This window comes from Thrips palmi, unplaced genomic scaffold (assembly GCF_012932325.1).
Source record: "Thrips palmi isolate BJ-2018 unplaced genomic scaffold, TpBJ-2018v1 HiC_scaffold_8, whole genome shotgun sequence".
In the NCBI taxonomy this organism is placed as follows: domain Eukaryota; kingdom Metazoa; phylum Arthropoda; class Insecta; order Thysanoptera; family Thripidae; genus Thrips; species Thrips palmi.
Window position 1 is genome coordinate 2029112 of NW_023144635.1, and position 26133 is coordinate 2055244.

The window sequence follows — 26133 nt, forward strand, 5'->3', positions numbered from 1 at the left end:
AGCGGGTGTAGTGCCAGGGTCTCGTGCCAGGGTGTAGTGCCAGTGTATAGTCAGCGGGTGTAGTGCCAGGGTCTCGTGCCAGGGTGTAGTGCCAGTGTATAGTCAGCGGGTGTAGTTCCAGGGTCTCGTGCAGGGTGTAGTGCCAGGGTATAGTGCCAGTTTATAGTCAGCGGGTGTAGTGCCAGGGTGTCGTGCCAGGGTGTAGTGCCAGGGTGTAGTGCCAGGGTGTAGCGCCAGGGTGTCCTAGTAGTGCCAGGGTATAGTGCCAGTGTATGGTCAGCGGGTGTTGTGCTAGGGTGTCCTGCCAGTGTGTAGTGCCAGGGTGTCCTGCCAGGGTGTAGTGCCAGGGTGTAGTGCCAGGGTGTAGTGCCAGGGTGTAGCACCCCGAGAGCACGCCTTGCGGCGCGCGGGGCCCAAGCAGGGCGCTGCGTCTACCCCGTGCGCCGCCAGGGCGGCCAGGATCTCCCTCGCGCCGGGGGTAGCCGCATTACTTTGCGTGGAGGGATCGATTTTAGCATCTGGCGCGTCTGCTTCATTTACCAGCGTGGGCGACGCCCAGCCACGCCAAGCCACGCCAGCCGCGGCGAGCACGTGTGCAGAACGGGACGGGGGACTCGCTCATATTGCGTTGGGCTATCTTTAGCAATCCCATTGACGCGGCCCTGTCACGTACTACACTGTGCGAAAGAACCTCAGTAAATGCCGTACCCACCCCTAGTGGGGGGTACAACGAATCTCGTATAAATGGTGGGAAAATCCTTGAGGGTTACGTTAAATCTGGGTACTGAGCCACGGTAAATGGTGGCGAAAATTTAACGAGATTTGCCGTTTGTTGTTTTTCACAGTACCGTGGCCACCCTGGTGCCTTGGCGCCTGGGGGCGAAAACCTCCTCCTTCTTGCAAAGTTTGTTGTAACTGACACCGCCTTTCCTTTTGCAGAAGTTTTATAATCAAAAGATCAGCAATAGAAAGATCATATTCAGAGGTAAGTCATTTCGGGACTGGCTCATCCAAATTAATCGAATGCCTCTGGAACTTCCTCTGATCACGGCTTTTCTCCGTTGCAGGCCCTGCTCAAAATATCATCAGCCTTTCTAAACAAGAAAATACCTAATATTCCTGACATCAAGACTGAAGGTGGTGAAGAAAAATGGTAAGGGGATCCCTATTCTTCCCGCACATGAAAAAGCAAAAACAAAACAGTGTGCCCAATAATTGCGCGAGGTTGTTGTTACACAATCAATGGGATTGTTCGCCTCTGGAACCCGATACAGCGATGATCTGCTTGCTTCGTTTTTGTTCGTAACCGAGTGTTGTTGTTGCTCTTCCAGGAACATGTGGAACGTTTGGCGGACGGTGCTGGAGGAGAACGAGAAGCTGGCCAGGGCGCGCCTCGCGGCCGTGGAGGTGTTCCAGCAGAACGTGATAGAGGACGCCAAAACGTTACGCTCACACAAATTACAAGTAGCTAGGAAGGTGAGGAAAGGGTCCAAGTTTAAGGAGGGTCAACACCTATTACCGAAGTTTTGAGGGACGGGTCGCCAGCCTGCCAGGCCCGAACCCTCGCCGGAACCCTCGCCAGAACCCTCGCCCGAACCCTCGCCCGAACCCTCGCCCGAACCCTCGCCCGAACCCTCGCCCGAACCCTCGCCCGGACCCTCGCCCGAACCCTCGCCCGAACCCTCGCCCGAACCCTCGCCCGAACCCTCGCCCGAACCCTCGCCCGAACCCTCGCCCGAACCTCAACGCGCGTGACGCGAGGCCTGAAGACTTCGTCCTCAACTCACTGCTTTCATTTTCTGTTTCAGACAATAGACCATTTGGCGGTTGTACAAAAAGAATTACAAACAACAGTCGTAGAAGTGGATAAGACGAAAAAATTTTATTTCGATGAAGAACATAGCGCGCACGACGTTCGGGACAAGGCAAAAGACATAGAGGAAAAGTAAGTGTATTATCCTAATTACAACGAAAGAAATAAAAACCGGTCCGAAACTCGATCGAACCCACATTGCGCCCTATTTTCTGACTCAAGTAGGCATTTTATGCACAATTTTGTGCACTCTGTGATAAAGAAAAATGGGGTCCAGTGGTGTTGAATGAACTTCGATCTAGTTTCAGCCCGTCTTTAGACAGGGGGTTCCCCTTCGCACAATGCAGTGTCGTTGTCAATGTGGTTAGGTCCTCTTGGCGCAGTCTCGCGTCATTAAATCACCATCGGTACACGCTGCGACGCTGTCACTTCGGAATTCTATTCCGGGCGGTCCCCGCGCGGGAATGCTTGAGTCAGTCGATGCATGACGATTGCAGCGATTATCGATTGGGTGACATCGGCCGAGAGCAGAGATTATCGCCTTGTCCTAATGCAGCGTTTCCTTCCTTCCTCAGATTAAAAAAGAAGAAGGGATCCTTTTTCCAGTCGATAACGTCCCTCCAGAAAAACAGTGCCAAGGTAAGACGAGACGCTCCGATGAGCGGCGTTTGCGTTCAGCCTGCTGAGGAAACAAGGGTAGCAACGACAGCGTTTCTGCTCCCCAGGTCACCTCGAAACGCGAGCAGTTGGAGGAGAAGTCGACGGGTGCCAGGAACGATTACCTGCTGAGCTTGGCCTCGGCCAACGCGCACCAGACGCGCTACTTCCTGGTGGACCTGCAGTCGGCCATGGCGGTAAGTACCGCGTATGGCGGGGAGAGGTGAGAGGTGCGCGGTGGTCTCGGTGACGGCGGCGACGACGGCGGCCTCGACCGCGCCGGCACGCCGCGCTGACGCCGTGCGTGGGCACCGAGGGGGCACCGCTACCGCTGGGAGCCGTGGGGGCGAGGGGTGCCTGGGGGACCCCCGGGCCGCACCGGGCCCCCTCCCCGCCGCAGGCAGGGAGTATCGATTGAGGGAGGGGGGCATTGCCGGCATCGCCAGCATTGCCAGCCGCCGACACTGGCACACTGCACCTCGCCCGCGATGAGTGCGGGGGCGACGGGATGGGGGAGGGCCCGCCGCCCGCTCCTGCCGGCGTGGACCAACCGAACCGACCTCTCGTGCTCTCTTTGAATGCCCGACCTCTCTGCGTCAGACAAAAGGAGGGAGAGAGATGGAAGAGGTCGCTTTGTGCAAACACACAGCGTGTCGAGTTTGAGAAGGCGGGATTGACGTTTCTGGCGTTGCAGACGATGGAGAGCGCCGTGTACGACAAGGTGGCGGAGTACCTCATGATGATCGGGCGCACGGAGCTGCTCACCTGTTCGGCCACGCAGCACTCCTTCGGGAGGATCCGGGACCAGGCTCTCCAGGTAGACGTCACCGCCACTGTCGGAACCCCTTGCAACGGACCGAAAAGACCGCGCCTCGAAACGAATCTCGTATTGTTGCAGCTGACGCGCGAGTACAACCTCCAGTGCGTGTACCTGTTCTACCCCGTGCTGAAGCAGCACATCCAGTACGAGTTCGAGCCGTGCGACGACGACACGGTGACCACCGTCACGGCGGAGCACAGCACGGCGTCCACCACGCTGTCCAAGGAGGCGCGCCGGTGGAGCAACCGCATCGCCAGGGAGAACCACTCCATCCGGGAGTGCTCCAGGAAGCTGATCGCGCTGCAGCAGCTCAAGGATCAGGGCCAGAAGGTGGGCGCTCCTCCAGGCCCTCCAGGCCCTCCAGCTCGATGCCGAGTTGTTGTTGTTGTTGTTGTTGTTGTTGTTGTTGTGTTCTGGAGCGACCGCCGCCTCACCTTTTGATTGCCTTTCCGCCAGACCGACCCCAATGACCAGAACGGGCCGGACATCGAAACCAAGATGGAGGAGTTGCGGCAGACCATCAGGAGAGCAGAGGTGAGGTGCGGCGCGGCGGGGCCGGTGCTTCCCTGCGGCCCGGGCATGGCCTGGGGCAGCGAGCCGAGACGAACGGGAAAGGGCTCATCCCTCCGTCGGGGACGCGTGCAGGGGAGGCGGGGGAGGGACAACGGAGGCACCCTCCCCCCCCCCCCCACGCCGCACTCAGTAAATGCTCTTTCCCGGCCGTTCTTGCGGACACTGAGCTCGCCCGGGAGCCCGCGCTCGTACACGAGAAAAAAACCACAAGTCTTCGCACAAAGAAAATGCGCGGGGGAAAAATGAGGGATCCAGGGCAATTAGTAATGACTAATGTGTTTCCCGCAGACGGCCAAGGTGAAAGCGGAGGCGCGGATAGAGTGCCTGCGGAAAGGCGGAGGTGAGTCGGCAGTGTGAGCGCGCGGCGCGCTGCGTTCTCGCCAAGCTGGACAGCCTAACCTAACCTTCTGCCCTTTTGCCCCCGCAGTGAACGTGGAGGAGTGGCTAGAGGAGGCCGACTACCTGGACCCCAAGGACGTGCCGCGGTCCACCAGCTCGCTGTCCGTGCACACCGACGCGTCCGGCACCGGGGTGCGTAGCACTGCGTACTTGCCTACCACACTGCTGTCATTCAGATGAAATTCCCTTTTGAAATTTCGTCCAAAATCGACGTATCGTGATTTGTGCCGTTTCACTATTTTGTGACCTTCCTCAGTGATGTTCCGCGGATGGTATAGTGAAACTCACAGCCCGTTGGTTTGTTCGGCAGGAGCCCCACTCCGACTCGTTCTACGACTCGGACTACACGGAGGGCGAGGGCGAGCGCAACGCGCCGCGGTCGGGCAGCACGTCGGCCGCGGCCCAGGACTACGAGGACGACGAGGAGGAGCGGCCCGACTCCACTGAGGTGGACGGTGAGTGGGGTACGTTTCGGCGCGCTACGCCCCGCCGGCTTCCGAGTGGAGAGTGGAACCGTGGAACGAATAACCCTCATCGTCCGAGCAGCGCGAGCAGCGCGAGCAGCGCGAGCAGGACAAAGCGGCCGGAGTAAGGGGCGCACTCAAGGGCGCACTCCATGCACTCGTTGAGCATCTCCAGAGTAAGGCCCGCTCGGCATCACCCCGCGCTACGCGCTCCGCCCCGCTCGCTGGAATGCAACGGAATGGCGCGTAGTTGTGTGGCGCCGGCATTTCATAACGCGGCTCCCCTGCAGCGTGCATGTGTAATCTCTCTTGGCAACCCCGAGGGGCCGGCGCCGGCCGCGGTGAGACCACGCTGGCCTCCCCCGAGAAGACCAACGCCAGGGCGTGCAAACTGAACATTGCTTTGCGGCTTTTGGAAATTTATTTCGTAAACGGCTGAAGACAAAAATGATATGGATATGCCTCTAGCTGTTTGCGGAAGGGGCACCCAAAATCTCAATAAGTGTAAAGTTTGCTCGCCTGGCCCGGCCCCCGCGAGCGCGCCGTCGTGGCGGCATCGCCATCCGCCTTTGTTCCGCCTTTGTTAGCGAGCGCCGCAGCGTGAGACTGGCGTAGTTGGACAGCGCCCCGCTGGGGAACCCTGGCACCGCCATGCCAGTGGCCCCGCCAGTGGCCCCGCCTTTGACGCCCCGCCCTCGGCGACATTGCCTTTGCAGCCATGCTGGAGCAAGAGCGGCAGCGGATAGAGCAGCTCACGGCCGGCTGGGACGACCCCACCGCGGCCTGGGGCGCCGAGGAGACCGAGGACGCGGCCACGGCGGCCGTGGCGGCGGCGGCGACGGAGCGCCCGGTCGGCATGGCGGGCAACGCGAGCGGCCCCACCTACAAGTGCATCGCCCTGTACTCCTACACGGTAAGCAGCCGAGGAGCCGGAGCCTCCGAGCGCACCATCAAATGGCGAGGTCACGCAATGGGACCGCTTTCCCTTGCAGGCACAAAACCCGGACGAGCTGACCATCGTGGAGAACGAGCAGCTCGAGGTGGTCGGCGAGGGCGACGGCGACGGCTGGCTGTGCGCCAGGAACTACCGCGGCGAGGAGGGCTTCGTGCCCAGCAACTACCTGGACGTGGACCGCGAGGCCACCGGGGGCGGCCTGCAAGCGGGCGCCTCTAACTACCAGGTGAGTCTTCACTTCCAACTTCACTGCCAGCCCTAATGGAGGAACCCTGTTGGACCTAGCGGCCTGCCTGGCGCGGCCTGGCGGCCTGGCGGCCCAGGGCGCCGCGGGTGACGAGGGAGATGAGGGGGTTGGTGACGTGGCCCAGGTCCAGGCGGTCGATACGGCGCGGCCGTGACGTTCAAGTCGCCCGCAGCATCCCGCTGATCGGAGGGTGCCGTGCGGTCCGCGGCGTTCCGCGGCGGTCCGCACCGACGGGCGCGCGGCCGCAGACCGCACCGAGTCCCGCACTGCGCCCCGGCCCCAGGGCCCAGGGCCGCCCCTGGCCCACTCGCTTGGAACTGGGTCGCGGCGCGGCGCGCAGACAATGCACCCTAATGGGCCTGGAATCAGCGCTCTTGTACCGCCACACAATGGCCATGGCAAAGACCCCCGTCCTCCCGTTGCAGCTGTCGAACCAGATCTCCTTTTCGTCCGTGGACTACACCGTGGCGGGCGAGGGCGACGGTGTGTTCCCCGGGGACGCTGGCGCCGCGCCCGCCGCGCCCGCCGCGCAGACGCAGGAGGAAGTGGCCGAGGTCTACGAGCCGCCCGCCATGCCGCCACCGGCCATGCCGCCACCAGCGGCACCCCCAGCGGCAGCGCACCCAGCGCACCCCGTGCCCGTGCCACTCAAGTAAGCCCATGCCATGTTCTGAGAAAGCAAGAATTGCGAATTGTACTGAAGAGCGCCTGTCATCAGAAGGGTAGGCCCGCCCGCCAAGCACCGCTGTGGAACGGGCGGCCTATCGCGCAGGCTGTCCGTCACTGCCACGACGTCCCTTCCCTCCCCTGTTGCAGCCTGGCGGACCGCAGCCTCGGCTACTGCGTGGCCATGTACGACTACGAGGCGACGTGCGCCGAAGAGCTGTCCTTCTCGGAGGGCGAGATCGTGCACATCCTGCGGAAGGTGGTGCACGACGACGTGGACGACGGCTGGTGGGAGGGCGAGATCCACGGCCAGAAGGGGCTCTTCCCGTCGCTGGTCGTGGAGGAGTGCCACGCCAACGGCGACCCCATCACGCCGTCGGTGAGCGCGCGTTGCACGCTGGGATCCGTTTGCCCCATTCCTGTTCCTCATTTTTAAATGTTTTTGTTTTTGGCAGGAGGATGAGACGCCCCCGATGTCGGCTCCGCCCGTGTTCACGCCCCCCGAGGCGCCGCCCTCCTTCATGCTGGCGCCGCAGCAGGTGATCGTGACGCAGGCCACCCCCATGGTGGAGAACGCCGACGACGCCAAGGACGGTAAGCACGCGCCACGGCCGCCACGGAGCACCAATCCTCCCTGCCCTGCCCGCGCTGTTTCCTGTTCACGGTTCACCGCCGCGCGTAAACCCTCCGCAACGGGATGCAATTCAATCCATCAAAAAACCTAACCTCATAAAATGAAAAATGTCTGGAAACCGAAATGAACGTTTCAAATGTGGCCATCGCGGTGCCTATACGCCTGTGATTCCTGATCACAGGTGGGTAAACTCCCGCCTGAAAAAAATCGTGCCATCTGGTCCCAAATATGGTTTAAAGACATAAGTCAGCGAAATTGCGTGGCTTTAACCGCTTTTCTACAACACACAAGCTGTGCTATGCCAATATTTTTAAGGTCAAGCAGGCCTTAGACTTTGCTCAGCCCGGTAAAATCGTGTGAATTTCCCTTCTCCTCATTACCATATTATCCTTAAAGCAAATCGACCTTAAATTTAATGTTATATGATTAATGAGAAAAAGTGACATTGAAAATAGTGACGGCAGCAGGGGAAATTGATTGACAGTCTCTGTTAACTTAAATAAACTAGCTAGGCTCCTTACGCCAATGAAATTACTTGAGTAACTCGCTTGTTTGCGTCTCTGTATTCTTACTTCTTACTCTATTACTACCTTTTCATTTTCAACTTTCATCTCTTCTTTGGGAACGCTTCAGTAATTATTCTAGCCTTTGCATGCCTGCCGCATTTGACCTGCCAAGCAAAGCAGAGTTTTAAAAGAAGGCAAAGAAAAAAAACTACGCTCGGCTTTTGCAGAATGTGCGACAACTCTTTGTTTCTTTATTTTTTATTTTTTTAGTAACCTTAGAACCATTAATACTCTGCCAAATGACACTGTCAACTCTTCAAAACATCTTCACTTTCACTTCGATAACTTCAGTTTCACCTTCTTGCCACTTGCGCAACATCCTCTACTCCGCTTTGTCTTACGTTTCAGCTGTGGTAACTAACCCTGCGCGACCCGGGCCACGCCACATGGCGGTCGGTCTGGTCGTAGGCGTGAACACGACACTGCGAATAGCCATTGACACAGGGAGCCATTATTGACACTGTTTGTTTTTGTCATGGAGGTGCATGACAGACACTGCTTGGCTGCCGCGCTGATGCTCGTTGTGAATGTTGTGTGTGTGTGTCGCTTGGATCAGAACCCGCGCCGGTGGAGCCGCCGGCGTCCGCATCAGCAGAGTCCAAAAAGTTCAGCTTCTCCATGGAGATGGAGGGCAGCAAGTACAAGAAGTACGATAGTCAGTTTGTGGAGGGTTCAGGTAAGAGTGCCGAGTGTGTTCTCTCTCCCTTTTACCTTAGAGCCTTACCGCTACATGGCCCTAGAGACAAACGCGTCCCTCTTTAGAATTTCGAGAAAGCGCGGCAAAAAGAAAATAAAAATAATGGGCAACGGGCGCCAGCCAACCACATCCACCACAAACATGAAGAAGGGCGCTTCCGGTCTAATTTACCAAATATTCTGAAAATTTACAACTTGACAACCATTCTACTGTAATTCAAAGTAATTCATAGTAAAAAAAACCGCAATACAAAAAATTATTTTTCCGACAAAAAGTTATCACAATTCACGGCATTCAATGATAATTTTAAAAATATCTGAGGCATTTGCAAAGCATTCTGTGTTAGTTCTCTTTAACGTCATGTTTAGTTTGGCAAGTGCTGCATGTCATTAGGAGCAAAGGGGCAGTTCAAAGTGGAGCGCTATGTAGCGACGTAGGGTTATCGATATGGAATAGTTGTTGCATGTGCATGCAGTCCTTAGCGACCGTCGTACCCACCTAGTTTCATACTTTGGAAGAAATGAAAATGTCCTGGTCTTTGGGCATTCCCTGGACAGAGGCTGGTTTTCCTCTCGTGTGTGTATCGGCTGTCAATATTTCGGGCCAAGAAAATACATTTTTCCTTCCAATGTCCTTACGAACGCACGGGAGGAAAAAAATCTGAGTCCCTTAAAACGTTGTTATTCAGAAAGAACAAAGTCCAGAGAAAAAGATAGAATGTGGCTTGGTGGCATGTGACGCTGCGTGTCTCCTATTCCTTGTCTAAGCTTTGTGCTCTTCCTCGCAAGCTGCCCCGCAAGGACCGCCGGGCGTTCCGATCGTCACCATCGCCGTGGACGGAGAGGTAGGACCCGACTCGACCACCTCGGGACACTTTCTTCTCCACAAACGCAAGAGTGTGCATGGCGTGCTCCAGGTTGCAGCAAGCATGCAGCAAGCGTGTAAACCTGGTCTGGCCTGTTCGGTCCAGGGGCGCATACTTGCCAAGTACACGCCGCAGGTGGCGCATACCTGCATGTGCACTGTTGCAGTTTTCTATCTTTCGCATGTAAAGCAGAGCAACAGAGTACATGCCAGGCATACTGCAGCGGTGGAGTGTACCTCTAGGCATGCTTCAACCTGGAGCTGTGTGCACTCTGCACTTGAGTGTGTCAAGTCGTTGGGCGTCCAAGCGAAGGCTCACTGTGTTCTCTGGGCGCAGGACGACGAGGTGCCGGTGGATGAGGCGGGCGGCGGCGACGACCCGGGGCTGTGCGTGGCGTCCATCGTCATCACCTGCGCGACGCCCTGCGTGGAGGAGGCCGACGGAAGCTTCCCGCCGCCACCGGAGGGTGACGGCGACGGCGACACGGAGGAGGAGGCGGCCACGGAGAGGGAGGCGGTGCCGGGCAGCAGCACGGGCAGCGAGGAGTCCATCACGACGGACAACTCGCAGAGCCAGGCGCCCACCGCCAAGGGCGCCAAGAAGGTGGTAGAGTCTCCGGACGAGGTGCCGGAGGACGACGAGCCGCCGCCACTGCCATCCGGGGCGGGCGTCAAGGCTGAGGTGCCCGAGGACCTGGAGCCGCACCAGCTGGAGAAGCTGCAGGGCCTCAAGGAGTCGGACGCGTAGTGTAGTGGCGGCCAGCAGTTCAATTACTGTCAATGGAGGCACGGCGCGGCCCGGGAGCTGGGCGGGCGGCTTCAACCAACACAAACCAAGATTCTGCGTCACTGTTGCAGTGGCCTGTAGCCGTTCACACCAATCAATTTGAGCACGAACCTTGTCGTGCATACAATGTTCTACCAGCACCTGTCGATTTAAAACAAAACCTCCATACTTTAAAAAATGTTTGATTAATAATATTGCTTTTTTTCTGCGCGGGCTTTCAAGCTTTGTTGTAAATGGTACTCACCCATAGTTGACATTGGCGACAGAGGGTCGTTTATTTCTTAAAGACAGATGATATGGTGAATGTTTTATCTTAGATGTTGACTAAATTTTACCTCGTTCTTCAGTCCAATTTTTAAATTGACCAATTTAACACTGTTTATTTACTTGATATATTCAAACTTTACTAAAACGTCTACATTTGAGAAGACATGTTTTACTTGTACTTCTAGCGGAGTGGTTTAGCCTATCGTTACAACTTTAGGGTGCACCATAGCGATCCTCCATTTAATTAATCTTCTAGACCATGTGTTCGTAAAATGAAAAAACTTCCATTTTACCGAAGTACTGGTTTTTGTGTCGCTGTCAGCCCCTTCCAACGTACCCAGTTTGCTCTTCTGTTTGGAGCTGCTACATGCTTTCTGATCATGTACATGATTTGGAAAACTTCGTTTTTAGAAAAGGTTTGATGGTGCTAACTGTTTCAGACCTTCGACAACCTATAGCCCAGCAATAATACTCTTAGACTCTGCTTCCCCGCGCTTGCGTATTCTTTCTTGCGTCGTATTGTGTGTACATAATGTGAATACATGTGTGTATAGTCCTCTTTCTTCCTATCGGAAGGAGTATCGAATTTAGGGATGTATCCATGCACTTATAAGTAAACTGCAATATTTTATTGTGAATCAGTCTTCTGAATAGGTGAAGCTGATTTCAACGTAGACTGACCCGACGGAGATTATCTCTACCCGTTAATGAAAAATGAAATCGTAAAACAGATTCAGCTTAAGTTAGCCTTGGCCGTCACCGACTGCGTGCGGAGTACGTATGTATGTTTCTCCATACATGGGTAATGCAAACGAGTGTATGGTTGTAACACGCCTTGTATGTATAATGTCTTTTCTTCACAGAAGGAAATTCTTGAAAAATTTCGAATGCTTTCTGTAGGAATAGAGTTTGCTCTCTTGTCAAAGTCTCCTTGATAATGAAAGAGACAGTGAATTTCATAAGAGATGGTGAAGGAGTTGAGTATATAGTTCATCATCATCCACTATAATGTCATTAAGTTTCGTGAATAATTCTCTTAAAACATTTTCAGTCTCTGGGCTGCGAGTACTTCTGCAAATACTCGTTTAATCCAAACCCTTCTTTCCCCAAGTTAAAACGGCTAATGTCGGATCAAAATGTGTTTTGTTTGTTAGATTTTATTAAAGTTGAGTCATGAGGGGGCGGTACACATCGGCGTAATGAGGACTTAAAGTAAATGATTATCTGTTTTCATTCGTTATCGTTAAACCTGTTTCTATTTTTCTATAGAGTATGGTGTTGTGTCTTAGTTGTCTGTTATTTTTCTTTCCGTGTGTATAGTGTACATCTTCTGTCGGCAATATTTTAAGGTACCTTCCATTTTTTCTGCGGAACTCGGGAAGGTGATCTTTTTAATACTAGTCTAATGAAAACAACCCTTCTGATGTAAATAATTTTGTTAACTTCTTTTAAAAGTTTATTTGCGTGGTATTGGGGCGTTCAGACAAGGGCTTACTTCTACAATGAATGTATTTAGATACCAACAAGTCAGTTATGAAACGTGGAAGTTAAGGCAAGATCAGCCAAGACACTGGTTTTAAGAAATTCAGAAAGTAACAATTTAGTACGATCAACGATTGTTGCCCGAGGAAAACATTACATTTTAATTTAATGAAGAAAAACAATTAGATTTAAGCAAAATTTAAAGACAGTTGCGTATATTCCACGCGACTCACTTATGCTCCTCTTTGTGGCCAACTCGTAAGCAACGTTGTCCGATTATGGCTTAGATTGGACACAAAATGTCATGGGTGGATGCAAGCAGTAGCACAAGAGTGACAATAGTAATTCAATCATCATGCAATACTGCATTATCTTTCGAGATGCTGCACGAAACATCTTATTGTGAATGTAGGGAAAGCTTTGAAGTACGTAAATTGAACAAAATTAACGCGCAGGGCTAGAAATATCGCTGACTGGGAGTGTAGTTTCGTTCTCGTAATGTATTAATACTAAACTACTATTTGAAGCATTTATAGGTCAAAGGTCGTGGCCCCATTTTTCATGGCGCCTTACATACATAATCCGCTTCAGATCTATTTCGATGTGTACAAAATAAATAATAATAAAGTGTACTAAAAGCCCAAACGTACCGGAGACATTCCATACGAAGATACCCATTGGCCAGACTGAAAGTATATTGTATCACCATCATACAGCGCGGGCCTGCCAAGCGAGCGTTTACTTCGATTCACACACAACACGAATCGAAATCAATGTCTGATTTTGCATGCACTGAAATCTTCTTGACGATAGTAATAGTGTAAAAATAAAATTATTTACACATCACTCAAACAGTATGCTTTACCCTAACAGCCTGCACCACAGTCCAACGAGACGAGCACAGTCACTCAAAGCCTAGTTAAGGTACGACAAAGCAGCACACAGCGACGCGCGCCACACACACACACACACACACACACACACACACACACAACAACACACATTCATACATACACATTCGTAAATACAAATGGATAGACTCGAACATGGCACCGATGAATTCTAATGACATCGTAACAATAACACTTAATAACTTCGCAAGTAAAAAAACTTATTCAATGAAAACTTAATGATAACGAACACACGGTAACAATGTTGTTTTTCACGACACGTCCACGAGGAAGCTGCACACTGCGGTGTTGCCGACCGCGTCGCTGGCCTTGTACGTCACCAGCGTCTTTCCCACTGGGAACCGCGATCCTGGGTCCTGGGAGGCGGAGCAAACAGCAAAGTTACTACTCTGTACTCTGTACTAACTTAAAATAAAAATAAACTTAAAATGTTTTCAAAAGATAGGCTACCCTGGAGCGATGCATCCGCACCACGCCGACGTTGTCGTCCAGGGTGGGCTCGCGCCACGTGGCGGAGGCCGACCGCTTCCTCCCCCTGACCCTGGCGGTGACAGTGTGGGGGCAGCCCGCTATGACGGGGGCCTCGCTAGCTGGTGGCCGAGGAAACGTGCAAAATGAAAACAGTGAAACGTCCAACTCGTTGCTGAAAACAATGCACACACTTACGTCTGACTGACACGACGGACACGCAGGACGCCTTGGCGCGCGTCGAGGGGTGCTTGACGCGGTACGTGATCACGTGGTCGCCGACGCCCAGGTCAACGTGCCTGCCCTTGCCCCAGGCTGGGTGCGCCGCCACGTCCCTGGGAGTGAGTCGTCAAAATAAGGTTCAAGACTCAAGGCTGGACTTTCAGCGACTTGCACCAGCAGACTCACCTCTTCCAGTTGAATCCCGGGCCGAGTTTGGGCTTGCTGAGGGTTACACCGGCGGTTGCCTTGCCAGGGGGCAGTTCAACGACCACGTCGCGAGGGCACTTGAGCACTGGGTACTGTTTGCCTGGAAATGGAAAATTTATTCGTTCACGTTTTGAACGAAGTCTCACTTCGCGACGCATAATTTCGGTGATCACCTGACGCCTCCCTCTGGGGCTGGTCGTCGACGTAGTCCTCGTCGTTGCCGTCCTTCTCGTCGCCGCCTTCATCCACGCCTTCGTCATCCTCACCGTCGCCCTCGCCGTCCTCATCATCGTCCCCCGCTTCGCCCTCCTCGCCGTCTCCGTCGGCCTCCTCGGACCCACTGCCTGCCTGCTTCCCGGCCTTGGCGTCTTCTGCAAACATCGGGGAATCAAACCGTCAGCACCGGCTGCAGCTTCTCCATGCCGGCCGACTTGGCTCAACAGTCTCAAACCTTTGCAGGTCTTCCAGTCCGCGCCCAGCACCATGCCGTCGGGGCACATGCACACCGCGGACCCGCGCGTGTTGAGGCAGGTGTGCGAGCAGCCGTTGTTGGCGGCGGCGCACTCGTCCACGTCCTCGCAGGTGTGGTTGTCGGCGGCCAGCGCGGTGCCCTCGGCGCAGCTGCAGCGGTAGCCGCCGTCCAAGTTCTCGCACGTCTCCTGGCATGGACCGCGGCCACCGGCGCACTCGTCCACGTCTGCAAGCACTCGGTGTCAGTGACGGAGACAGCCAAGCAAAATGGCTCCGGTGCTAAGAAGTCTGCAGCACGGACGCGCAGCACTCACCCACGCAGTAGTCGCCGTCCAGCCGGTAGCCGTCCCTGCAGGAGCACTCGGGCTCGCCCTCCACGTTGGTGCAGATGTGGTCGCAGCCGCCGCGGTCCTCGAGGCAGGGGTCCACGGGGCTGCACGTCGGCACGGAGCCCACCCAGCGGCCGGCCTGGCACGTCAGCCGCGCCTCGCCCTGGAGCGCGTAGCTGGGGTGGCACTCGTAGTGCGCCTCGGCCGCCGCGCCGGACCTGCCCGACAAAATGAAATCTCCGTTTTCAGGTGGACAAATTAAACTGAAAATTCGGTTTACAAGAACTAAGAAGAAAATTATTTAAAATTCGAAAAAGATGCCAAAATAATTTACGTAAAAATCTCTAAGCAGGGTCCTGCACCACCACTCACCGCACGTATCTGATCTGCGCGTGCTGCACGTCGGGGGCCTCGTCGGTGCAGCTCAGATCCGGCACTCCCTCACTGCCCTTGACGTCTTCCTTGTCGGTTTCCGGAGTAGTGGGGACGGTGACTGACTCTTCGCTCTCTTTTGGCGCCTGCTTGCCTTCCGACTCTACCTCCTCGCCGCTGTCCTCGGCGTCACTGGTTTCGTCCTCTTCCTTGTCCCCGTCTCTCTTCTTGGATTGCTTCCCCTCGTCATCGTCCTCTTCCACGGACTCCTCTTCCCGCCCACCTTCCTCCTCGCCGGGAATCTCATTAGTTTCCTTCCTTTCCTCAACGTCTTCAGCTTCTGCTCCACTTTCTTTGCGGGCGACTTCGCTCTTTTCTTCTCTGGTTTCCTCTCGTTCTTCTTCGGCTTCTTCCGTGGAACTTTCAGGCGCGTTTGCTGGACTTGTTTCCCCCTGGCTGACGGCTGCGTCCACTGGTCGCGGCGTGGTGGGCTTCACATCGTCATCGTCGTCTTCCTCGCTCTTCGCCGCGTGTTCCCCAGACTTGACGTCGCCGTCGTCGTCCTCGTCGCCCTTGTCCGCCTCGCCGCTCTCGTTCTTTGCTGCCGCCACCTCGTTCTCGCCGCCATCCGCCTTCTTCGCTTCTGCCGACTCACTGGTGTCCTCCTCGTCGTCGTCCTCGTCGTCCGCGTCGTCCTCGTCATCGGTGCGCTCCGCCTCGGCCTTCTCCAGGCGCTCCCGCTCCAGACGCTCTCGTTCCAGGCGCTCGCGGTCCAGGCGTTCCCGCTCTTCCTCCTGCTGACGTAGCTGCTGCTCCAGGCGGCGCTCCTCCTCAGCGCGCTCGGCCGCGACACGCTCCTCCTCGAGGCGCGCCTTTTGCGCCGCCTGCAGCCGCTCTTCCTGCAGCCGCGCCTCCAGCTTCTCCTGGCGCTGCGCTTCCCGGACGCGCTCCTCTTCGCGACGCTCTTCCTCGCGGCGTTCTTCTTCGCGTCGCTCCTGTTCGCGGCGCTCCTGTTCTCTGCGCTCCGCCAGTCGCCGCTCTTCCGCGAGACGCGCCTGCTCCCGGCGCTCCTCGGCCAGTCGCTCCTCCTCTAGCTTCTCCGCCTGGCGCCGCTCTTCCAGGCGTCGCTCGAATTCCCTCTTCAGCTCGAGCCGCCGCTCTTCTAGACGCTTTTCCTCCAGTCGCCGCTCTTCCATCCTCCTCTCTGTTTCCCGCTTCTCCTCTTCCTCGCGCTCCTTCACCAGCCTCTCTTCTTCTTTCCGCTCGTCCTCGATTCGCTGCCGCTCCATTTCGTCCTTCCTCCTCTTCTCCTCCAAACGCACCTCTTCCTCGCGCCGCTCCTTGGCCAGCCGCTCTTCTTCGCGGCGCTCTTCGAGCTTCCGCTCTTCCTCCAGGCGCTCTTCTTCCCGGCGCAGCTCTTCAAGTCGCTCCTGCTCCCGCCGCTCGGCCTGCCTTCTCTCTTCCAGTAGTTGGTTTTCGTCCACTTCTTCCGAGTGCCTCCTCTCCTCTATTCTGCGCAGCTCCTCTTCTGCTTCTATGCGAATCCGCTCTTCCTCCAGACGCACTCGCCGTGCCACCTCTTCCTCCTGCAGTTTAATTTTTTCCTGTTCTAGCTTTTCATCCTCCAGACTGATTTTTTCTTGTTCCAACCTCTCAGCTTCTTGTCTGATTCTTTCTTTTTCCAACTTTTCAGCCTCAAGCCTGATTCTCTCCTGTTCCAACTTCTCAGCTTCTTGTCTGATTCTTTCTTGTTCCAACTTCTCAGCTTCTAGCCTAATTCTTTCTTGTTCCAGCTTTTCAGCTTCCTGTCTGACCCTTCTTTCTTGCTCTAGCTTCTCAGTCTCCAGCCTGATTCTTTCTTTTTCTAGCTTCTCAGCTTCCTGTCTGATCCTCTCTTGCTCCAGCTTCTCTGTCTCCAGCCTTTTCCTTTCTTCTTCGAGCCTTTCAGCTTCCTGCCTGATCTTTATTTCTTGGTCCAGCTTCTCAGCCTCTAGCCTGATTCTTTCTTGTTCCAGCTTTTCAGCTTCCTGCCTGATCCTCTCTTGCTCCAGCTTCTCTGTCTCCAGCCTTATCCTCTCTTGTTCCAGCTTCTCAGTCTCTAGCCTTATCCTCTCTTGGTCCAGCTTCTCAGCCTCCAACCGTATTCTCTCTTTTTCCTCAGCTTCCAACCTGATTCTCTCTTGCTCCAACTTCTCATCTTCCAGCCGGACCGTTTCCTCCTCCAGCCTCTTAGCCTGAAGCCTGATCCTCTCTTGCTCGAGCTTCTCGGCTTCCAACCGGATCCTCTCCTTCTCCGCCCTCTCTGCCTCCCTCCTCGCCTCCTCCTGGTGTTCGTCTACTTCCTCGCTGACCGACAGTACGTCGTTGTTGGTGATTTGTGGCGCCCTGCTGGAGACAACCACTTCCTCAGCTTCGGTGACCGCCGCCATAGTCGTGGTTGTGGTGGTCGTGGGCGCCTGGGTGGTGGTGGTGGTCGTCGTCGCGGTGATGCCGGGGTGGTGCCCGCGGTAGCCGCCGCGGTGGCGCCGCCAGGTCGAGTCCAGCCTGCCGGGGATGCGGTGGTAGATGGACGTGACAGGCTCCGGCCGCGGCCTCGGCGTACTCGGCACGCTGCGGGGCGTGGTCACGTGCTGCGACAGTCGCGGCGGCTCGCCGAACACGACGTCGAGGCCGTTGTCCAGGTCGTAGGGCGATGCCGTGGTGGGGCGGGGGCCGTGCGCGACGCGCAGCCCGAAGCGCGACGCCAGGTCCGGCGACGGGTTGGTGATCTTGACCCAGCCCTCGTTGAGGGCGTGGCGCGGCAGCTCGACTGCAGGCGCTGCGGGCGCGGCGGGGGTGGGCCTCGCGGTGCTGGGCCTGCTGTAGTCGTGGAACTGCGCCCTCCACACGGCGGGCTGCTGCTGGCGGCGCCGCTCCTCCTGCAGCCTGCGCCGGTCCTGGCGGCTGCGCTGCCGGTGCCACCACCTGCGGCCGTGGCGACGGCCGTCCGGACCCTCGGCCGTACCGTCCCTGCCGCAAAAGAAAATTTAAAAGATAAGAAACAATTAGCGCCGATTTTCTTACAGAGAACGGCACTCACGCGTCCAAGAAGTCCATGCCGTCGGAGGATGCGCTGATGGAGTTGGCCCTTTCCAGGGCAGCCTTGGTCTGGTTGTCGGCGCCCAGCCAGTACGGGAAGTGCGGCCGCCTGCGCCCGTGGCGGTCTGCCGCCCCTGCAACGCCTGCAACAGAGGCCGTCAGCACTCCACGTTTCCATGCGGGGGGTAGCGGCATATGAGTGGGCGACCGTACCGGGCTGCAAGGGGTGGATCTCGTTGCCGTGGTCCGGGACGTGCACGTGGACGCGGGGCCTGCCGTCATGGGGCCTGCCGTCGTGCGGCCTGTTGTCGTAGGGCACGTTGTTGTGGGGCCTGTTGTCGTGCGGCCGGCTGTCGTGGGGTCTTCCGTCGAAGGGCCTGTTGTAGGGCCTGTTGTCGTAGGGCCTGTCGTAGGGCCTGTTGTAGGGCTTACCGTGCTCCTCGCGGTGCAGGTCCGGGTGCGCGCGCTGCTGCTGGCCGGCCCACTTCCGGCTGTGCAGCGCGTGCAGCTGGCTGGTGCCGGGGACGCCGGGGCCGGCCGCCGGCCTGGGGTGCATCAGGGCGTGCGGGCCGTGGCCCGGCTCCTCCGGCTCCCGGTGCTGCGGCGTCGGCGGCGTCGGCGGCTTGGGCTGGGCTGGCTGGTGCCCTACATGGGCCCCGGTGCGAGGGTCCGGCTGCCGCCACGGCTCGCGCGGCGCGGCGGTGACGGCGGTGACGGTGGCGGGCGTCAAGTCCCAGCTGCCATAACAAGAGGCGAGTCAGTGCACGCGGCACGGGCGGCGGCGGCGGCGGCGTCGCCTAGTGTTTACAGTCCGACCCGCCCAGACCTGTCCTATCCCCCGTGAAATTATGACAAGTCTATTTCGGTGTGACCGCCGCTAGCGCCGCGTAGCGCACGATCTAGGTGTGTGTGTGTGTGTGTGTGTGTGTGTGTGTGTGTGTGTGTGTGTGTGTGCGCGCGCGCGCGTGTGTGTGTGCGCGTGCGTGCGTGTGTTGGTGTGTGTGGGCGAGGCGTTTACGGGCGTCGTAAAGACGTCCAGCAGTGCGAGCTCTTCCCCAAAGGACCGCGATCGAGGCGACCTCAAAACCAACGATTGTACCCGAATGAAACGGGACGGGTATAGGACGGCGGCAGGACAGCCCATCGTCCGTAGGACGGCGGCCCGAAATGGACCAATCACGGACGACCACGGCGGACCGATCAGCAGCGCGGCCGCTTCGCCGCTTTTATGACGGTGTCGGACAAGGCGGCTTATTATTGTCCGACAAGAAGCCTCTCAGCATGAAACAGTGTCGCGGACAGTCGGGCGGAATTGGGGAGAATCAGCTGGTGCGAGTCGGGTGTTTGTTCCCTGGTTGTTTTTCTGCGCGGCGCTCCGCGGCGGCGGGGAGACTCACTTGAACAGCATCCTCCGGTGCGAGCGCAGGCTGCTGCTTCTGCCGTCGGCCTGCTGCACGGCGGTCATGTGCCGCACCTGCGCGAACCGCGCCGGCCCGGCCGCGGCGGCGGCGGGGGCAAGGGGGGCGGGCTCCACCGGGGTTTGATGCGGCACTGGAAAACACGCGGACAAACCGTCGCACCAAAAATGCAACAGAAATGGAATAACTGGTGGGGATTCGAACCCGAGACCAGACAGAGGTCGTACTTACGGCTATTGCCTCGGTAGTACCATCCGGACGCGTGGCGCACCGAGGGCTCCTGGCCGCGCCACCGCGTCTGCTGCGGCGTCTGGCTCAGCACTGCTGGAACCAAAGGAAAAGCGAATCAACTTGTCAGTTTTCCCCCATCGGAAACAAACCGTGTCGCCATGAGTAGACACTGGGTGACGCCGGCCGGCGCAGCGTGGCGCAGCCGACAAGCGTGAGCGCGACGCGTCACGCCCGGCCTAGACCGCCTAGACCGCCTAGACCAGGCCTAGCCGAGACTGCCTGGTCCTAGACCTCCGCGACGGCCCCCTAGCGACATCTGCTGCCGGCATCAAGATGTCTCATCGACAGGCGTGCCTCGCAGTGCCTCGCAGTGCCTCGCGCTTGCATTGTGGCATGGAGACGTCGCGACTGCGCTGATGCAGCCTTCAAGCACACCGCGTCGTCAACCATCTGGCCACGGGTGGGGTCGGAAAAGCCAACCCAGTTGTCAAAACGCAGTGGCCACGTTATGGGTGCGAGAGAGACAGAATGAGCTTGATCAGCCTGCAGGCCAGGCCGAGCCACCCCGTCAGTCCTGGCTCCTTTGTCGCGGCGCGCGGCGCGTGGCACTGCCCGCCCATGAGGCCCGCCCTGCCTGGCCAGTCCGGCCGGTCAAAACAAACAAGCGCCTCAAAGCGTGGGGTAATCCCGCTGCCGCAAAGCGACGCAAAGCGACGCAAAGCGACGCAAAGCGACGCAAAGCGCGGCGCTGCCTTCAGTTCGAACGCCGCTCTGCCGGCTGGTCCCAAACAGTGTCCCTCCGTCTCTCTCGCAGCCTGCGGCGCACCCCCTGAGTGCGAGAGAGACAGAGCAGCGAAAGCACTGTCCAGCACCATCCTGTCGGGCACTAGAGTGTTATTTCGGCGGCCAGGTGTGGGCGGGCTTTAGTGTCAGCGGATCGGGTTGCCCCGCAGCTTTGAGCCCTCAGCCTCTCGGCCTTCTGGAGGCCGCCGCGCCGCCGCGCCGCCGCGCGCGAGGAGGGCGAGGAGGACTCGCAGAAGGAAGTGGTCCTGGCGCGCGGCAAACGGCACCAGCCCCGCCAGCCCCGCCAGCCTGACTGCTTACTTCGAGGCGGCAGAGCGGCGCCCGGCGTGACAGGGCGACGGGGCGGCGGGCCCCGCCGTATTTAAGAGCGCAAACACGTGGGCGCGCGCGTGCGCGCGTGCGTGACAACCTCTCTGATTCACTTTTAGTTTTCGATGTCGTTTCCCTCACGGATGTCTAAATTGGCGCGAGGAAGGCATCAACATCAGCCGCGCGCACAAATCGGCCTGCGAGTGCGGCGGCTGAGGCGCCTGCGAGGTAGACCCGCCCGTCGAACTCGGCTGTGTTGCGGGGCTGTCCACTTCGCAGGCGCTCCTATTCGCCGCCGCCGAGTTTCGCCTGCTACATTAGCGCGTGGCAGACGTTGGCGGTCGCATCACCGCGAAAAAAAAAACAACACTGTTTCCGCTTCGCCTCGAGAGATTTGCTAGCCGAGGGCTTGGCCGAGGGCTTGGCCAGGGGTGCTCACTCGCGGGGAGAGCCACTTGGCTCGCGAGCAGCGCGCCACTGTGACACTACCACACTGCGAGGCGTCTTGATTCTCGATTCCTCGAATCGGCTTTGCTTTTCCTTTCGGCTTTCCCTCGCAGTGACTCACTGCCTCGTAAAGTGGCGCGGCTGGCCCACTGATCTGCTTAGGTGGGCGTGCATCCCTTTGCGATGGAGAGGGCCTAAGCTCCCCGACGACAAACCACGCGGTGGGCGCTACAGTGCCTAAAGCCCGAAAACGATCTTACATTGAAACGCTGTGCTGCTGGCGGGACAGCGGAGCCGTCTCACAGTGGGCCAGAAGACCGGCGCCGGAGGCCAAAACTCAACACGCGTTTTGTGCTTCCACAGTCGCTAAACAGGGCTGGAACCGAGCGTGTGACCCCACCAATGGATTCCTCGTTCGCAGAGCAATCCATTGGTGGGGTCACACGTTCGGTTCCACTCCCATTGAGCTACTCTGGAGCTCAAAACGCGTCGGGGACTTTGACCGCCTCCACCGGTCTTCTGGCCCACTGTGCGCCTGCCCGATTCTCGCCCTCTGTTTCTGGGCCACGTCTTGCTGCTTGTTGCTCGGTTGTTGCGGCGTGCTGCGGCTTTTACGACCGCCGCCTGCAGCACGCCGCCTGCAGTCCGTCTAGGTGCATCGAGCAGAAGTGCGAACACGAGCCGAGAAGCTGGCAGTCGGCCAGGACACGCGTAAAGTGCACTCCGTGATTTCGCCCTTTAATAATCTTGTTAAAATATGCGGCCGCCTTTTTACGACCCATTTTGTGTAGTCCCTTTGAAGCGACCCGTTGAGTGCAGGGCGGCATCTCCATGCGAAGGCCACACATTTTTTTTCGGAGCCCCGGCGCTAGTTATTTCAAGTTCAAGTGTCGTGTCGCACACTGTGTAATAACAGTGTAGTGGTTGAGTGGTTCCTGCCTCCCGGCCGGCCGATGCGACAGCTCGTCTTGGCCGTAGCTCCTGCCGGACGGTCGGTCGGTCGGTACATCGACTCCATAGACAGCTGGAATGATTCTCTCCAGAGCTCGGAAAGCGATCCCCCGGCCTCCGGGTCGTGATCGCGATGGTCTCGGACACGTGTGGACACTATCTGCTCTTTGTGGCGCGGCCTATAACACGGCCTCGTGGGCCGGGCGCCGCTCGCGCCGTGTTCCCCGTCCGTCGGCACGGTTAGCACCGCCCCGGCACGCCGCGCTCGGTCGCTCTGTCTCTCTCGCACCTCTATGGAATGCCCCGTGAGAGTGAGAGAGACAGAGCGACCAAGCGCCGATCCGGAATCAGCCCGCGGCACGCCCGCCCCGGCTGTCCTGGCTGGTCCGTGCTGGTCCTGGTCGCGGCGGTGCGCTGTCAACCAGAGAGCACACCGCCGGCCCGGCCGGCCCGACGCGCCGCGCCACGCCACGCCGAGAGGGCCGACCCGACACTCGGTCGACAAGACAGCCTAATCCTCGCGCTTCTGTGAACCCATTATTTCTCCGCCCCCACGCGGCACGCGGCGTGGCCCACCGTTGTGACTCGGGGCGTGGACCCCCCCCCCCTTTTTTCCCCGGCTCAACCTTCTCACGCACAATCCTCCCCGCTTCGCCCCGCTTTGCTTAGCGCCGCGCCGCGTCGCCGCTTCACTGGCGCCGGACAGCCAAAAATAAGCGGCCGCCTCCGTGTGCGTGAGGTGCCTCGACGCCCCCGCCCTGGCCGCCCTGGCCGCCCGCGTGCCCTAGACCCCCAGGAACCCCAGGACCCGAAATACTCGACTCGGCCGATGATCGGAAACTGGCCGACCCAGCCGCCACCCGGAAGGCGCGCTGCTTTCCGCCAACGTCGCCCGTCCGAGCTGGAGGACGTGGCGCGCTGGCGGAGGAAACACACTCGTCGTCGTCCTGGGGGTCGGCGTCGTCCTGGCAGCCGTCGGCGTCCTGGCGGCGCGGCGGCGCCTCAAGGTGCTGAGAGCGCGTTGATGGCGCTGACGTGCTCGCCGCGATTTATGTCGTGAGGGAGGTGCGAGGTGCGTCCCCGTGGGGCCGTGTGGCAGTGTGGCCGCAGGGCCGGGCGGGGCCATTGAAACAACACGAGGGCGGCCTCCCCGGTCCTCCCCCGACGACTAAACGTGACGCAACACGCCGCACCGCTTTGCGCTCCTTTTACACTCATATTAGGCATCTGCCATCAGACGAGTGGGATGACTTTCAGGAAATGGGTAAGCCCCTACACTGCAAGGTGCAGATGGGCAGGCGGCAGGGCGCTGCTCGCCGTAAAGGGAAACATCGTCGGTGTTTCTCTCTCACTCCCGAACGGAGCACCCCATGAGTGCGAGGGAGAGACCTCCCGGAATCAGTGAGCAGCAGCAGCACCCCGACCTGCGTCCGCTTCAAGTCGCCCAGCCCGCGGGCCAGTCACGCTGCGCTAAGGCTGCAGCCCGTCGACTTATAAGGCCCTCGGCAAGTCGGTTCGGCCCCTCCCCGTCGGCAAGGTGTCGCGCCGCCATGGCTCCGCTCGGCGGGACAATGCGCGTGAAATCGAACGCGTGAGGCGACAATACGGCACCTCGTCACGCGCCGCGCCCGGCCGTCCTCGTCCTGCTGACTGATTCCGCGCTCGTCGCCGTCGTCGTTGTCTCTCTCGCAGCCCGGCGGACAGCCCCGTGGGTGCGAGAGAGACGGAGCGACGACGGCGATGAGCGGTCCTGCTGGGCATGCTCGGCGTGCTCGTCGGCGTGCCTCGTGGTGATTCATTTCGCGGCCGGCGGACCGCTCGGAAGACGGTGACCGTGCCGTGGTGGCCGCGCTGGCCGCGGTGTCGCCGGCAGTCAGTCCGTCGGCCACCAGGTCGGCCAGCCGCCGCCGAGAGTAGAGGCGATGGCGATCATCGCTTTCGATGTCGGTGTTTTCCACGCTGGGCTGGCGCATGGCTGACGCGCCCGCCGTTTGGTTTGTTTGTGGAGGGAGCGAATGGGCCCCATTTAAATTAGCATCGCGGCCACTCGCAGGACTCGGCCGAATAAAAAACCCTCGGGTTAACAGACGAACGTAGTTTAGTGCCGGCCGGGGCATTAGATGACGCCCCTGCGGCCCCTGCTCCCAAGAGGGAACTTTAATCGCTCCGCGCCCTCGGCCGAACCGAAAGGAATGTCCGGGCGCCACAGTTGAAACGGAGACATTCCAGGCTCGTTTCGCAATGTTTGAACGGGCGGACTCGATGAGGACACGGCTACATCTCGATTCTAATCGTTTCCTGAATCTCGTGCGGTGCTGTACTTAAAAGGCGGCGGGCTTCGCCGCCCTTCCCTTCCAGTGACACGGCATGGACACGGCGCTGCGACGCACCGCTCGCACAAGGGCCAGTCCCAATAAGGCCGTCCCCTCCGCGCGGACGTCGCGGCCCGACACACGCCCACGCCCGGACCTCCGGACGCCAGTCCACGACAGGCCACGCCAGGCCCTGTCCCTAGTTACTCGTTTTGGCCAAAAAGCCGATAGGGCCGCGCGGCCGAGGCAGTGGCGCCCCCGCGAGGACGTCGCCGGACGTCTTCGGAAGTTACGGGCCGGGCCCCGTCGTCCCGTCAGCCACCATGTCAGCGTCAGCCCCGTCAGCCGCGCGCTAACGCCACGCCGACTGCACGACAACGGCCGCCGAGCCCCATTTGGGCATTTCAATATTTCAATATTCGCACGGTGCGTCGGAAAGTCGTAAATCAGGGCGGCGGCCCTGCCCTGGCCCTGCCCTGGCCCTGCCCTGGCCCTGCCCAGCCTCGTCCTGCATGACACATGTGGGGCTCAGCGGCGGCCACACAGCCAGCCGCACACGCCACACAAACAGCAGCTGATTTATCGCGTCCAGAAAGGAGCTGAGGAATTAATTCTTGAAAGAGCAGTGCCCAGAGTTTAGCGCGGGAGAAACGTCGCAAGCAGCAAACACCATGGCAGCACCGGGGGCGTTTTCAAGTTTCAGTGGCGGATCCAGGGAGAGCTCCAGGAGGGGGCGGAGTAGCGAGAGTTGCCCACGCACAGGGGCAAAGTGCTACTCCTTGCCCACCTCCTGGGCGGGATATCAAACCGATTTTTGGAGAGAACTTTCAATGGTACACCGAATGGCAAGTGGCTTTATCCACGCGCAAGGGGACCGAACAACGCATGCTCCCCCTCCCCCCAAATCGATCTGAACTTAGCAAAATGGTAATTAACATCCTCGACAGATAAATGCTCTTGACGACCATCTGATCGGTTTCGAGATGAAACGTTGACCTCACTTGTCCGCACCACGTTCCACTTGTTGCACTCACCTGAGGGTAGGAGCGTGGCGACGGCGGCCACGCACAGAAGGGCGCAAACGGACTGCATGTCGACTGCGAACCGACGCCTCTTCAGAACAAGAACATGACTGTCTGACGCACTGGGATTAGTACGGTCCTGGCCTCACTCCCCGAGCGTGCGTGCGTGCGAGCGTGCGCTGGGCTGCGCGAGCGCGGGGTTCCCTGGTTCCGACGTGCTGGTGCGTCGCTGGGAGAGGGCCATCTGAGACTGCCATCGTCTCCGACCACAGGCCCCTGTCCCTGGCGGGGCGCTGCTCCGCTGCTCCTCGCCGCGCACAGGAATCGACGCGAACGTGAACGCGAACGCCCCGTTCCGTTCCCCGTTCTCGCCGCGGCTGCAGCCTGCAGCCCGCTTCACTGAATGCAGGCGGCCAAAACTCTAGACGCGTTTTGAGGTCCAGAGTCGCTAAACAGGACTCGAACCGAACGTGTGACCCCACCAATGGATTCCTCGTTCGAAGAGCAATCCATTGGTGGGGTCACACGCTCGGCTCGAGTCCCATTTAGCGACTCTGGAGCCCAAAACTCATCAAGAATTTTGACCGCCTGCGCCGGTCTTCTGGCCCACTGTGTGCCACCCTGCCACGACGAAACCCACATGTATTTTCTACACCCAGTAGAAGTGGTAGGAGGCCAATCATAAGTAGA

General features: G+C 58.5%; 2 protein-coding genes across 6 annotated transcripts in view; one reads left to right on the forward strand and one right to left on the reverse strand.

Moving 5' to 3' along the window:
* LOC117653123 (protein nervous wreck) overlaps positions 1-12737 on the forward strand; it is a 27819-nt gene extending 15082 nt beyond the window's left edge. For 2 of the 5 annotated variants that reach the window (XM_034398523.1, XM_034398525.1), the window contains exons 3-22: positions 940-985; positions 1068-1153; positions 1332-1476; positions 1809-1945; positions 2389-2452; positions 2539-2667; positions 3165-3287; positions 3369-3620; positions 3747-3824; positions 4152-4203; positions 4291-4394; positions 4573-4726; positions 5443-5639; positions 5719-5907; positions 6354-6580; positions 6745-6973; positions 7050-7188; positions 8351-8470; positions 9280-9335; positions 9693-12737. In XM_034398523.1, the coding sequence (XP_034254414.1) occupies positions 940-985; positions 1068-1153; positions 1332-1476; positions 1809-1945; positions 2389-2452; positions 2539-2667; positions 3165-3287; positions 3369-3620; positions 3747-3824; positions 4152-4203; positions 4291-4394; positions 4573-4726; positions 5443-5639; positions 5719-5907; positions 6354-6580; positions 6745-6973; positions 7050-7188; positions 8351-8470; positions 9280-9335; positions 9693-10103 (2938 nt within the window). In that variant the 3' untranslated portion in view covers positions 10104-12737. The remainder of the gene's footprint in view (positions 1-939; positions 986-1067; positions 1154-1331; positions 1477-1808; positions 1946-2388; positions 2453-2538; positions 2668-3164; positions 3288-3368; positions 3621-3746; positions 3825-4151; positions 4204-4290; positions 4395-4572; positions 4727-5442; positions 5640-5718; positions 5908-6353; positions 6581-6744; positions 6974-7049; positions 7189-8350; positions 8471-9279; positions 9336-9692) is intronic. The other 3 variants (XM_034398524.1, XM_034398526.1, XM_034398527.1) reach the window with 3 other exon arrangements.
* On the reverse strand, positions 11901-17439 carry LOC117653122 (trichohyalin-like). Its single transcript, XM_034398522.1, has 8 exons — positions 14872-17439; positions 14485-14717; positions 14151-14396; positions 13873-14070; positions 13679-13799; positions 13469-13605; positions 13253-13392; positions 11901-13158 (listed from the first exon to the last, which is right to left on the reverse strand). The coding sequence occupies exons 1-8, from the start codon at positions 17298-17300 to the stop codon at positions 13054-13056; spliced, it is 3609 nt and encodes a 1202-aa protein (XP_034254413.1). The 5' UTR covers positions 17301-17439; the 3' UTR covers positions 11901-13053.
* Between the last annotated feature and the right edge of the window lie 8694 nt (positions 17440-26133).